The 13032-nt window shown below is 43.5% G+C and overlaps 1 protein-coding gene across 2 annotated transcripts in view; it reads left to right on the top strand.

Moving 5' to 3' along the window:
• The window catches only part of TMEM154 (transmembrane protein 154), a 42041-nt gene that overhangs the window by 17641 nt on the left and 11368 nt on the right, over positions 1–13032 (top strand). Inside the window, exons 2-6 of one of the 2 annotated variants that reach the window (XM_032413004.1) lie at positions 2369–2629; positions 2723–2761; positions 7806–7833; positions 9123–9208; positions 11025–11082. In XM_032413004.1, coding sequence (XP_032268895.1) covers positions 2369–2629; positions 2723–2761; positions 7806–7833; positions 9123–9208; positions 11025–11082 — 472 coding nt within the window. The remainder of the gene's footprint in view (positions 1–2368; positions 2630–2722; positions 2762–7805; positions 7834–9122; positions 9209–11024; positions 11083–13032) is intronic. The other variant, XM_032413005.1, reaches the window with a different exon arrangement.

The following is a 13032-nucleotide window of genomic DNA, read 5'->3' as shown; positions in this document are numbered from 1 at the left end:
CTTTCATGCCAGAAAGCCACCTCCTTATAGGCAGAGGGGCAAGGACATGGGGTTCCCTCTCTTGTTCACCACTTGATGACTGGTAATCATATTCCGGTCTAATTGGAAGGAAAATACCATGTGAGATTCAAAGCTCAGGTTCAGCGACTAGCCCTCTTGGGTTCAAATCCTCCTCCATGATTGCTCTGTGACTATGGGCAAGTTGTGTAAACTCTTTGCCCCAGTTTCCATCTGGGAAAATGGTAAGGACAAAATGAGATAATCTGGGTAAAAGGCAGAGCACAGGACTTGGCTTAGTCAATTCTCTATAAAGGTTAGCCTGACATAGTGGCGGCAGCCTCACTGTAGTAGAAGTAAGCAAAAGAGATAAAAGGCAAGTCTGGGGATTCAAGGAAGGTCTGTAAGCACTGACCTCAAGGAATAGGGTCAGTACCACCAATTGCATCTACATATGTGCCACTCACCCCCACCATTTACAGGGAGACATTTACACTCTCCCTGTAAATGTCTCGTCGTCACCTGCTGGATTATCAGTGAAGAATGCTATTTGGTCTCAGTAGTTCGGCAAGCAATGTGACTCTAATGAGATTGTTCTAGTGGACAAATATCTTTTCCTGGTTCGGGGTGATACATGATGCATCAAAGCTTTTAACATATGCTATCATTATTAACTTATTACCTTATTTCGAAGACATAAATATAAGACAAAGCCATTTAACCCAGACAGAAGTCAATAAATAGTAGATATTTTCTTAAATCCTGCTTTTGGTATAAACACGCGAAGAATACCGGTTAGTTAGACTCTGCAGTTTGTAACTGATTCTGATGGTTTGGGGTGACATTTACCAATGTGATTATCAAGTGGATTCCCTGGTCTTGGAGGAAACTGAAATGTTCATCTGTGTAACCAAAAAAAAAAAAAAAATTAGAGTGTGATCAAACAAATATTTTTATAAATTAAATCAGAGGAATCCCTTGTCATTCAGTTGCGCAGATGGGTAAGGTGTGGGATGGGCCCTGCAGGGGCCCCCTCCGGCATTCCGAAGGGTGACCTAAACTCTGGTTATAGAGCATGGCTTGAAGCAGCTGACTTTTCTGTTTGCACAGCACCTTGCACTTTAGAAAGGACTTTCCCATACATCATCTTATTTATTGGGTAAGTTTTCTATGGCCTAAACTCATATGCTCTCTTCCTCGGTGGGCCCCATTTGAACGATAGACGTTATACTATGGTAGGATGAAAACCTTCAGCTTACCTTACTGTGGTCACTACATAGCCAAGGTGAGGGGAGATTTTTCAGATAATCATCAGGCTCATAGTCCTTCCTGCCCTGGGATGAGCCCCAGGATGGTTTTCCAACACAATCTGAAATTCAAACAGAATAAACTGGTTTATAGCTTCTTAATAGGGAAAGTTCTAAACATGCTTTTTATTAAATACATTTAAATATTGGTGCAGTTTCCTTAGTCCCTAAGGGAACTTCCTCCTTGAGAATGTTGCCTTACAAACGAAATCCACACTGTGTTTTTATTTAGAACCCAGGAAGATTTCTGTCAGATAATCTCAGAGAGACTCAGTTCTCTGCAGAATGTGAGAACTGACACTGAAATCTAATCAGTCACCCCAGTTTCCAAAAATTCTTCCACACCGATAGGTAACCTTTTATTAAAAATTAGGACAGTGCGGGGCACCTGGGTGGCTCAGTCGGTTAAGCGTCGGACTCTTGGACTCTTGGTTTGGGCTCAGGTCATGATCTCAGGGTCGTGGGATCGAGCCCCATGTTGGGCTCTGCGCTCAGCGGGGAGCCTGCTTCAGAGTCTCTCTCTCCCTCTGGCCCTCCCCCTCGGCTCCTGCCCTCACTCACACGAAGGCACACGCAATCTCTCTCTCTCAAATAAATAAATAAATAAAATCTTAAAAAAAAATTGGGACAGTGTGCATTCCTTTATACCCAAGTATTACGAGGAAAGTAGTTAACTTCTAGTAGATATGAATTTACATTTATATATTTACATATGCTATAAAAATAGCATCATACCCTATAGGAGATGTTCTGGAGTATCACCCTTTTGACACAAAAAAGCTTCTCAGTGCCCTTCGCGTAAGTGTGTCTAACGTATCTGGTCAAGGCTAAACTGCCTGCATTTGTGGGAAGTTTCTCTCTGGGCTCTGATTCCATGTTCAATATACTCCCAGCTCAAGCTCCATTTACGCTAAATCAATACTCTGTCACACCGAACTGGAAGACCAAACGCAGTGGATCAAGTTTACCGCTGGATGCATGTAGGATATACTTAAAAATCACTGAAAACATTACATAGTAGCTTTGTCTCCATGGCACTCTCAATTTTGTGTGTGTCCCTACAGATATCTCTGAGGAAACAGAACAGTCAGCAGAAATGCCCCTGGAAGAGGAAAGGAGAGATGAAGATTTTCATACTCAAACTACATTTGTTGCCGTGACCATGGGAGCATTCATGGCAAATTCAAGTCTTGGCGACATTGACGAGGATGAAAATCAGTTGGAGTTTGTAGTAATGGTGTTGATCCCACTGGTTTTATTTGGGCTCCTATTTTTATCAGTGATAATCCTTGTAGTACGCTATAAAAGAAAAAGGACCAAACAAGGTAAATATTTTGTATGTTCCCATTTCCGGACAATCGCTTCATGTGTTAATGAACAATCAGTAAAACGAAATATTTTTTGCTTCTTCTACACAGAGCCTTCTAGCCAAGGATCTCAGAGTGGCTTACAGACATGTGAGTATGATCCTAATGCCTGTCTGGAGTGGGTGATGGGGAGGAAAAAGAAGGGAGAGGTTTTAAAGTTGAGCAACCAGGACTACATAAACTAGTAAATGATGAATATCCCTTATTTTTCAAAAAGAGAATGGCTTTAGCCTAAAATTAAAACCCACAGCTACCCTCTCTGTGCCTAATCCAGATGAGGGCCTTGTCTAATATCGGCCAAGAGGTCCGTGCAACATTCCCTAAATCAGAGGAAACGTTCAAAAGGGCGAAGCGGTGGGTCAGTTTGGGGTTGGGGATGGGAAGGCTGAGACCTTGGGCTTGTCTCCACTGGAAGAGGATTCTTCTGCCGTATGTTCTGTATATTATATAATATATTCTGTGTATTTCTGTCAAAGATATTGTTTTCTCCTCCATGCCCGATTTGATTGTGAAAAGGCCTGAGTAAAGCATTGTTCTTATTCTCATTAAAGCTATGCTAACCTTTGTATGAAATTCCTAGTTAGCTGAAGATTCCCAGCATCAAGCTGAAACCGATCTGATAGAGAATCCCCTAGGTCAGAGATGCCTCTGCAGGTATTCAGTTCCAAATCTAGGAGCAACAAATACTAGGTGTCAGGGTGCTTCTAGGTCCAAAGCAGACTTGAGGACTTTTGGCTTGTGCTGGTAAAAATGACTCTAATTAGACTTTTTAAAGTTGAAGCCTTTAGTTATTACAAAAATCACTCAAGGGATGGGACCATCTTTAATGAGCTACATATTGATATGTACATACAAAAACTCACTGTATGTCCCTCACACTCACTAACAGGGCACCTCTGGCTTTGAGATCATGCCCTTGGCCTGCAGGCCTGGCTCACTCTCCTTGTATCAGGAGAGCCTTTAAGCTCTTGGCAGGAGCTATAAATGGTCATTTTTCCATAATGCCAGCAGGTATGGTGAAAGTGAGCTAGGGAAGAAGCACCTTTCTTGGCAGGAGCCAATATAATAGATTCCAAGGGAGTCGAAAAAACCACGTTTCTCCACTGCTTGAAATTTCAGGGTGACCTAGTAACAGTGGTCACATGGGAGCTCCTTTGTAAGCTAAAGAAAAAGATAAAGCAAACGGAGCTGCCTGGACCCCATTTTCTTAACCTCAGGGACAGTAAGAAATTCCTGCCTAAACCATAGCCCTGCAGCCAGTCTTACCTAGTGATATTATGGGACCTGGGGGGGGAGGATGGGGGTGTCTGGTCAAATGTGCCTGCTTTCAGGCTCTAAATACAGAAAAGGATTTTTCGTGGGACTTCATTGTGAGCATCTCCAAAGTCAAAAGCCACTCACCATCAAGAACTGGCCTCCTTCTCAGAGGGCTCATGCACCCTGCTGGAGCCATGCTCCAAGTATTTGCTGTTCCCGGAGCCTAGCTTACACACACGTTTATGATGCTTACATGCCTAGTGGACACTACTCTTCTGTTTGGGATTTCCTTCTTGTCTGCTTGGCAAACTGCCACCCTATTCTTCCATGCCCAGTTCTGAAGTTTTTATGAAGCCTTGAGTAATCACTCCCTGGGCAAAATGAATCACCACCTCTTCTGTGTTCTCACTTACTGTGTACAGCATTTACGTTGCGTAAGTTGGTGACTTGTCTTTTTTCTGTTTTTAGTCTCTCTTACTAGGTTAGGTTCTCTTTAAGGTCCGAGAGAACCAAGAACTTGTCTTACTTATCTGGTTTAATGGTGTGATGTGGAGGTTAGAGTATGGGCTCTGGAACCGCACTACCTGGTTGGCTTTTTTCCCTAGCTCTACGACTTCACTGATTCAGTTTCCTCATCTGTGAAATGGGCAAATCTGACACTTGGCTTGCAGAGCCATCGTGAGAAGTAAATGAACTCATCTATGTAAACCACTTCAGAAAAAGAGTAGCTGGCATATTGTGTTAGCTGCTGCTGCTTATTATTATTGCCCCTTTGACCTGACACAGTGTCTAGCCCAATATATATCAGCTGCTCAATACATGTGGTTGAATGAACGAGTTAATGAAACAGCGTTAGTACTTTTTTATTTTTTTATTTTTATTTTTTTAAAGATTTTATTTATTTATTTGAGAGAGAGAGAATGAGAGAGAGAGCATGAGAGGGGGTACGGTCAGAGGGAGAAGCAGACTCCCTGCCGAGCAGGGAGCCTGATGCGGGACTCGATCCCAGGACTCCAGGATCATGACCTGAGCCGAAGGCAGTCGCTTAACCAACTGAGCCACCCAGGCGCCCGCGTTAGTACTTTTTTAAAAGAACACCTACCTATTCTCAGAGATAAAAACAAATTCGAAACTTATCCTTAATACAAACTGGCACATTCTTTTTGTTTTAAAATATGCCTCACTTTAAGAGAAACAACACAGAGATCTTAAAATTTCAAAACAATTGCTTATCACAAGTTTTGATAGAGAGAGCTTTATTTGAATATTTCCTTTAATATAGATACAGATGGTTAACTGCTTAACACATGGATATCTCTTCAAACAAACTAAATGCTGAAAAGTTAAGCACTGCTGTCTGCCAAAGTCCACCCATTCATATTTAACATTATAACGCAGATCAATAAAAGGAGAGGGGCACCTGGGTGGCGTAGCAGGTTAAGCATCGGACTCTTGATTTTTGACTCAGGTCATGCTCTTAGGGTTGTGAGATCGAGTCCCAAGTCAGGCTCCATGCTCAGCAGGGAGTCTGCTTAAGATTCTCTCTCCCTCTCCCTCTGCGAGCCGCCCCTCCCAGGTCTCTAAAAAATAAATAAATAAGTCTTAAAAAAAAATAAATAAAAGGAGACTGTTCAAATTAACAAAATTTGATTTAAATATTTTTTTCCAGGAAAAATAAAACTGTCACGCTGGGTCAGACCAGCATTTTGCTTGGAAAGCATCCAAAATGATGTTTTGTGGGAGGGCATGGATGATGTCGCCTCAGAAAGTTAGAAACAGACACATTGGTTTCTCCCCCCCACGTGAATAGTGCCTGGTGTGTTCTTCTCCAGCAGGAAGTAAGCCTGCACATTTGATGACTGGGGAGGACCCGGCCAACACCTTTAGAAAGAGCCCTTCTGACCCGCGATCACATTTTTTCCTTTGGGCTTGTCCATTTCAAGTCCAGGAGAAGGGAAGTGCTGGGCAGTAATTTGCTGTTCTATTGCCCTTCTTCCTAGACCTCCGGGAGTTACATTTGTAGCTGTTCTTATTTAACATTTATTAAGGGTCTCGACGGGCTGTGTCTCTGTGCTAGCTGCAGGCATCCCTTTAACCAGGCTGTGGCGATGTGAAGCCTGGCTCAGCTCAGAACATCTCCAGAAAGACTCTCTCTTGCTCAGGGTTCCGCACGGAAAAGAAAAGCTAAGCCAGCCGGTCCCCTGTGGGGGTCCATGCCCCCTGCCCCCCCCACCCGCGCAGCCCAGCAATCCCACCACCCACCACCCCACCACCGGAGGTGCACAGAGGAGAGTGGCTGACAGTGGGGGCACGGGCGTGCTAAGTGGGTGTAACTGGGTGCTGGAGGCAGAGGACAAAGTGGGGAGGAGGGTATGACATGGAAGGACTGTAGGAGGGAAAATGGAATCAAGTGCAGGTGGGGGGTAGTGTAAGAGGTACATTTGCCCTCCGGTTGCAAAGGGACTAGATGGCTATTAATAAAGAGATAGAGGCCAGGTGGAGAGGTGCGGGCAGGGCCTGATTGCTGGGGACATGTAATTGGTCTCCCTCCTGGCTTAATGCTCGGCTCTGGTGAGCTCTCCCAGATGTTTTTCTGTTGCCATGGTGGCTGGGCCGGGGTAATGGTCTCGGAGCAGGAGAGACGAGGCCACAGAAGGCTTTTTGCTCTGTTTGAATACTGATTACAGGAGCTTCGCATTTGGTGCATCTGGAGCACTTTTGTAATGGGTTTTTAAACTTTTCCATCATCTGCATGCGGGGTTAGCTTTTGCTCTCCACAAAGCCTGCGGGCACTCAAATTATAAAGATAAATCCATGCCTTCTACGGTGGGGCTGTGGGGCCACTTGTTCTCTGAGAAATTAGTGTGGGTGTGTGTGTGGGGGGGTGTTACTAAGCAGGAAAAGAGGGGGAGGAAAAGGGGGGGAAGTGACAAAACAGGGGGATCTTTATGGGTCACCTGTAGGGGAGGCTCAATGTGTAGGGACTTTATTTATAGTAAAACCCCTTAAGGAAATAGCATGTCAATTTGAGATTAAAATTATATAAAAAATATAAAATGAATATACTCCCCTTTCCCCAGTCCAAGTGTCTGAGGATCAGGTACCTGCAGGGAGCTTCAGATTCCTACCAGGGGCCAGAAAGACATAACCCAGAGGCCCTGGGAGGTAGGCAGTAATGGCACGAAACTTCCATCTGTGCCTAGCTTTCCTGGATCAGCAAGGCCGTGAAAGCTTGCCAACCCTCAGGAAATGACAGCGGCTCCCAGCTTCCAGGAGCTCAGTTCCCGGGGCCTGCTGGCTGTGTTTCCTCGATGGGGACCTGCATTTCTGCAGGCCTGGCGAAAAGAGACCTCTGCTTGCCAAGGATCGGGAGCATCTGACTATTCGGTGGACCTCTGCAAAGTGGTTTGCTTCTTGATGGTTTTCACATCGTAGAAGGTGCTGGGGGCCTATGTTATCCACTCACATGACATGACTGCCTCTTTCTCTGGATGCATTGGTTCCCCTGCCAAACAAAACGGAGCTGGAGCTGGGGCAATGCGCGTTGATTCTTGCCACACGTTCATCTAGAGTCTGATGGGCATTTGAGAGTCTGTTACCTGGTTCTCACCTCAACCACAGCAACACAGAGCAGGTTTGCTCAGAGCTTCGATTTTACGATATTACGAAGTCCAAAACTGGGTGTGAATTTGATCCGCGTTGGACCATCCAGATTAAGACCTCAATTAAGACCAGATTAAGGTTAATTATTGCTCCCTTAAAAATGCGATTTGAAGTCATCTCTTGTGTTTGTAAAGGAGATTTCAGCTGTTGTTGAACTAAAAAGTTGTTATGGACAGTGAAAGCTAACATGGCCTTTATTTTTTTTTCTCTTTAGGTGAACTGGGAAGTGAAAACAACAAAGTGTAAGTCCCCACTACCTCTGACCCAGCTCAGTGAGGACAAGGATATCAGGGAGAGGAGCAGATTAGAAAGCCATCTGCTTTTTATGGGTTTTTGTTCTGATACCCTTGAGGGACCCTTGAGGGGCCTCTTGCTTCCTGGGCCCTGGGAGAGGGCCCTGAGCAGCCTACGGGGATGCTTGCTAGGCCCCCAACCTCAATTCAGTGGGGAGTCTGGGTGAAGAACAGGGTCCTCTTTAGAAAAAACTAAATCTTTTTGATTACTACCAGTTCCAAATGCATCGTAGTTCAATATTCTGACACTGGGTGTATTTCAAGGACATCGGTTCGTTTACTCTGGTTAAACATTTTATCACCAGGAGAGATATGTTCCCTGGTATTAAAGGAGGAGAGCCCTGGTAGAAGCCTAAAGTTCATGCGGCAGAACCATGGTGGGGTGGGAGGGAGAAAAGGAATGGAGGCGGAGAGGAAGGAAGGGTGGTGCAGGGAGAGAGAGAGGGAGGGAGGAGAAGGAGGGGAAAGATAGGGAGAGGGAGGGAGGGAAGGGAGGCAGAGAGAGAGAGAACAAGATTCCACCAGAAGATTGTTCTGGGGCCCTGTCACCACCCCCGCCCCCGCTTTCCCCCTAGCAACCTTGCTTGTTTAGACACTTGGCTCACTTCCTCTCCACGGTGTCACGCCCATACTGTGGTTCAGAGCTGGTGGTCCTCCTCCCCAACCCCATTTACATTAACCAGGGCCTTCTCTCCCATAACTGTGGGCTCTGAGCCCTGAGAAGTGAGTGCGGTGGGTTTCTGAAAGCAAGGGCTCTATTTCTCCATGACAGAAAAGCCTGGGAATTGAAAGGAGAAGTGAGGAAAGCAACCTGTTCACAGTGGCCTCTTGACCTGGGGCACAGATCAGAAACCTCAAAGAAAGGGAAATGAAATTAAGCAAGGCTTAATTTTAGCATTTTAGCTCAACAGGGCAACTCCCCAGAGGATCCTCACGGTGGAAGCCTGTTGGCTCAACGTTGTACCTTCTGGGGGGCAGTCAGGGTCTCCTGGGCTCCCCTTGAGCTGCGTGCCCTCCGTCTTTGGATCAGCGATAGAGGAAGGTTTATTTTAGTTCTGGCCTTTCCTCCTTTTAGAGTTTGGTACGTGTGAATAGGGCAAACCCCCCCATCTGCCCTGGAGTGTCACACACGACCTCAAGTTCACCTTTCTCCCACTCAGCATTCCAGCCTCTCCCCAAAGGAAACTCTGCCCAACACACTTCTTTTTGTTTTAACATGGTTTTTGCTCTCTCTCTAGCCCCATTTTTGAGGAAGACACGCCCTCTGTTATGGAAATCGAAATGGAAGAGCTTGACAAGTGGATGAACAGCATGAATAGAAATGGTACAGTCACCTAAAGTTCTTTTTCTGTCTTCTCTAGTATGAGAAGACTGTCAGAGTTTCAGAAATACCCCGTAAATCCTGGAGTGTGTCAGGGTGAGCCCAAGCCACATTAGATCTGGAGCACGCAGGCCGTGAACCTGGGGCTGACCATCGTTAAAGACTCCATTTGATTAGGCCATCACTTGGTGCCCTTGGTGTTTATTCTTGTACAAGCTTTTCAAAGAAGCCAATGGTCTTTTTTCAAACAAGGAAGTCTTCAGGTCCAGATTATCTGGAAAAGGTTAGCATCGGGCATTACCTTAAATATGGTAGCATCTAGAGATCTACGATTTTAATCTGTATATGGTATAAAACTTTACCACATATAGTTTACATAGATCCGTGCTGTCCAGGACAACAGATGCTAGCCACATGTGGCTATTTAAATTAAAATTTCAAAAAATGAAATAAAGTTAAAAATTTTGTTCGTCAGTCACTCTAGACACATTTTGAGTGCTCAGTAGCCACTTGCGGCTCATAACTACTATATTATACAGCACAAATCTAGAACATTTCCATCATATAGAAAGTTCTATTGGACAACACTAATATAGTAGTAGTATAAATATTCCCATGAACTTGTTGATATCTGGCAGTAATTGTATGTGTTCTTTACTTTTCATTGAATCAATGTTCAGATTTAAAAATGATGGTAGCTGTTTTTTTTCCTTTTTAAAGTTCTGCTTAAAAAGTCAATAAGTTATTTTAATGCTCGGATTAAATTAATAAGATCCAGTATTTATATTATCATATCATTCGTATTTTTCACATTCGTCTTTAAAAAATACTCTGGGGTCTGTCAGATTCAACAATAGTGAAGTCCAAATCCAGAGACCTGTTATTAGAATTATTGTACCAGAGACTTATCAACATAAGCTTTCCAGAAGATTAGAACCATTCAATGAACTTGTATACTTTTGAACAGAACCATTTTTCATAGCCCAGTATGGAGGAAAGAATGGCTCTGTAGAACATTTAAGGATAGGGGCGGGTCACTGAGATAATCCTGAGGTAGTTTCATTTTGTTATTTTTAGTTTATAAAATATACCTACATAATAGAATTTGGAAAATGCAAAAAAAAAAAAAAAAAAGTAGAAAGAAGAAAAGAATATACCACCCAAAGATAACCTCTCTTAATCATTTGCCATATTTCCTTTTGTGCCTGGGATCATTGTAATACAAAATCAGGATCCTATTACACTCACTAAACCAGAAACCTGGAAAAAGGCCTTTCTTTTTAACAACCATAGCAAACAGTTATTTTGACACATACGTGATGGAGCCGATGGATTTTGTTTTTCCTTAAAAATAAGTGGGGCATAATAGGAGGGAACTCTGACGACTTTAAGAAGGTTGGTTGTTCCTCACTTTATCTGCTGCTTTTTGATGGGGCATCCTGGCTGAAATCATTCTGCAGGCACATCAGGACTCCGGTAAAGCTATTTTATTCCAGTGTCTAATCTGCAACATGCAGATTCTAGCTTTTGGAGCAACAGTGTGGTTCTTCAGGGACTGAATAACCAAGCAGTGATGAATTGTGCTCTTTCCAACAGGGCCAGAGGCATGTTGAAGTCTTGTATCTGTGCTTCTGATGCTTTTTCCATTTCAAGAGCCTTGCCATCATTAATCTTTAAACCTCTGGAACTCCCTAGTGAGGCCATTTCTGCACAAGTAACCATACAGATCAGGGAAATGTGATGCTCAAATGTAAGAGTTTTGTGGATAGAAAATAGAATTTTGGTGACTAACAATGAGTTTGCTTTTTTTCTGTCCTAGCGGACTGTGAATGTTTACCTACTTTAAAGGAAGAAAAAGAATCAAACCACAACCCAAGGTACTTCTAGTTTCCGCTATTGATGAGAGGTGTGTGGGGGAGGAGAGGGGAGACCACGGTAGAGCCCTTTTGCTTATCGTCTCTGTGCCTGTAGATTTCATGTGACAATTTACATGGGTATATGTGTGTGTCATGTGGAGAAAAAAAAGTGTGAGTTATGGCAAAGAGGAAAATGTAAAGTAAATATCCTAGTGACTCCATCTTTAGAAGTAAATTAGTATTGGCATTTTTCTTGCGCTTCTAAAGAGACACTGTTGTGTCGGCTTCCATTTTAGTCATAAAACTGTGATTATAACAAACTAGAGGTTTGTTTAGCTTGGATGAAGAGATGTTTGGTAAGGAAAACAGATGGAAGTGGCCATCTTAAAGGGGATAACTGTAAATAAGAGTGAGCAAAATGAACATATTAAAAAAAACAAAAAAAACAAAACCCCACCTGGATTGGATTGTTTGTTATAGGAGAGAAATTAAATGAGAATTTGATAAACATATTCCATCCTACCACTAGGTGGCTCTGCCTGATAGAAGATTTTGGCGTCTAGGGCTTGGCGTTATTCAGCACACCATAATCTTGTTTAAATGTTGTTCTCTTTTGTGAGGATGGAAATGACCAGGTTTGGGGTGTTTTTGATCAGAGAATTGTTTGGTCAGGACGCGAGAAGTGTCACAGGAGAAAGGATTGATGATGCAGCAGCTCGGGGACTTGTCCCACACGGCTGCACTGTGATTTGGGGGGCGCCAAGTTGTTGGTAGGGGTGACTCAGAGGAGATCGGGGAGCAGAGAACGTGACTGAGCCTGTGACTGAGACTTTACACTTCTGTGGGAATAAATAGAAGAAACTTTCAGAGCAGGATAAACACCACCCGTCTTCTCTCCCTCCGTGTTAACCAAAGTTCCTGTGCCAGTCATCTTAAATGTTTCCAGAATGCAGTCACTTGTCACTGGGCAGTCCCTGAGGCTGGAGCATCATAGGGGAAGACTGATAGTCGATAGTGAGGCAGTCAGATGTTTGTCTTCTGAACCCTTATTCTGCACCTTTCCCTCAACCTCATCTGAGAGGTGGTCACCCCACATCTCACCCATCAGGCCCCCACAGTCTTACTGAGGCAATCCTCAGCTTTGACGTGGAAATTCACTTCGTATTGAAGATTTCAGTCATTATTATCTCTCCAGGTATCTGCATGTTAAAAATTCATCACTGGCTCAGAAAAGATTCTATACTATTTAAATGAGATGCCAGATATTAACAAGCAGACGAAAGAAAAGAAAATGTTAGGGGGAGTATCACAAAGGAAATTACAAAGGAGTATTCTCTCCACATTTTAATCTTACCTAAAATTGAGTCATTGTGTATGTTCAGTGTGGGGCTCACCCACATCACCACCGAAACCCTATAAATACCTTGTTAGTGTATCTCTGACCGGCACCCTCAACTGATACGAAACATCGTGGCTTTTATGTACCTGCCTCTTGATCTTTGAAATTATTGGCAACATAGAAGAAACTGAATGTTAGAGGATTGTATGGTTGTGAAAGCATCTTAGAAATCACATTTTCTGAAATATTGAAAGGTTAGTCTTTGTAATAAGCTCGAGCTCACTTCTGCCTGTAAGACAAAAATGCTTAATGTATTTGGAGGGCTGCTTTATGCTAAACTATTGTTTTTAAGGTGCATGTCCACATTCCTGCATTGGTCCAGAACAATCTGGCTTCAATTCACAGGATGACAGTCTGGCTTCACCCCGTTCCCTCTCAGTGAAGCCGGCACCGGCTTATGGAACCAACAGTGGCAAGTCCCAAGGCTTTGGTACTATAGGTACTTTCTGATTACTCAGAGAGCAGTACAAGATTGTAAAGCAAATCTAGTTTTTAGTCACTAAAAACTCAGAAAGATACAAAGCACTTGGAACAAAGCCTGCCACAGAATAAACTCTCAAGAAGTATTGGTA

Source organism: Phoca vitulina, unplaced genomic scaffold, assembly GCF_004348235.1.
Source record: "Phoca vitulina isolate PV1807 unplaced genomic scaffold, GSC_HSeal_1.0 scaffold14, whole genome shotgun sequence".
Taxonomy (NCBI): domain Eukaryota; kingdom Metazoa; phylum Chordata; class Mammalia; order Carnivora; family Phocidae; genus Phoca; species Phoca vitulina.
This window is presented reverse-complemented; position numbering and strand designations above follow the sequence as displayed.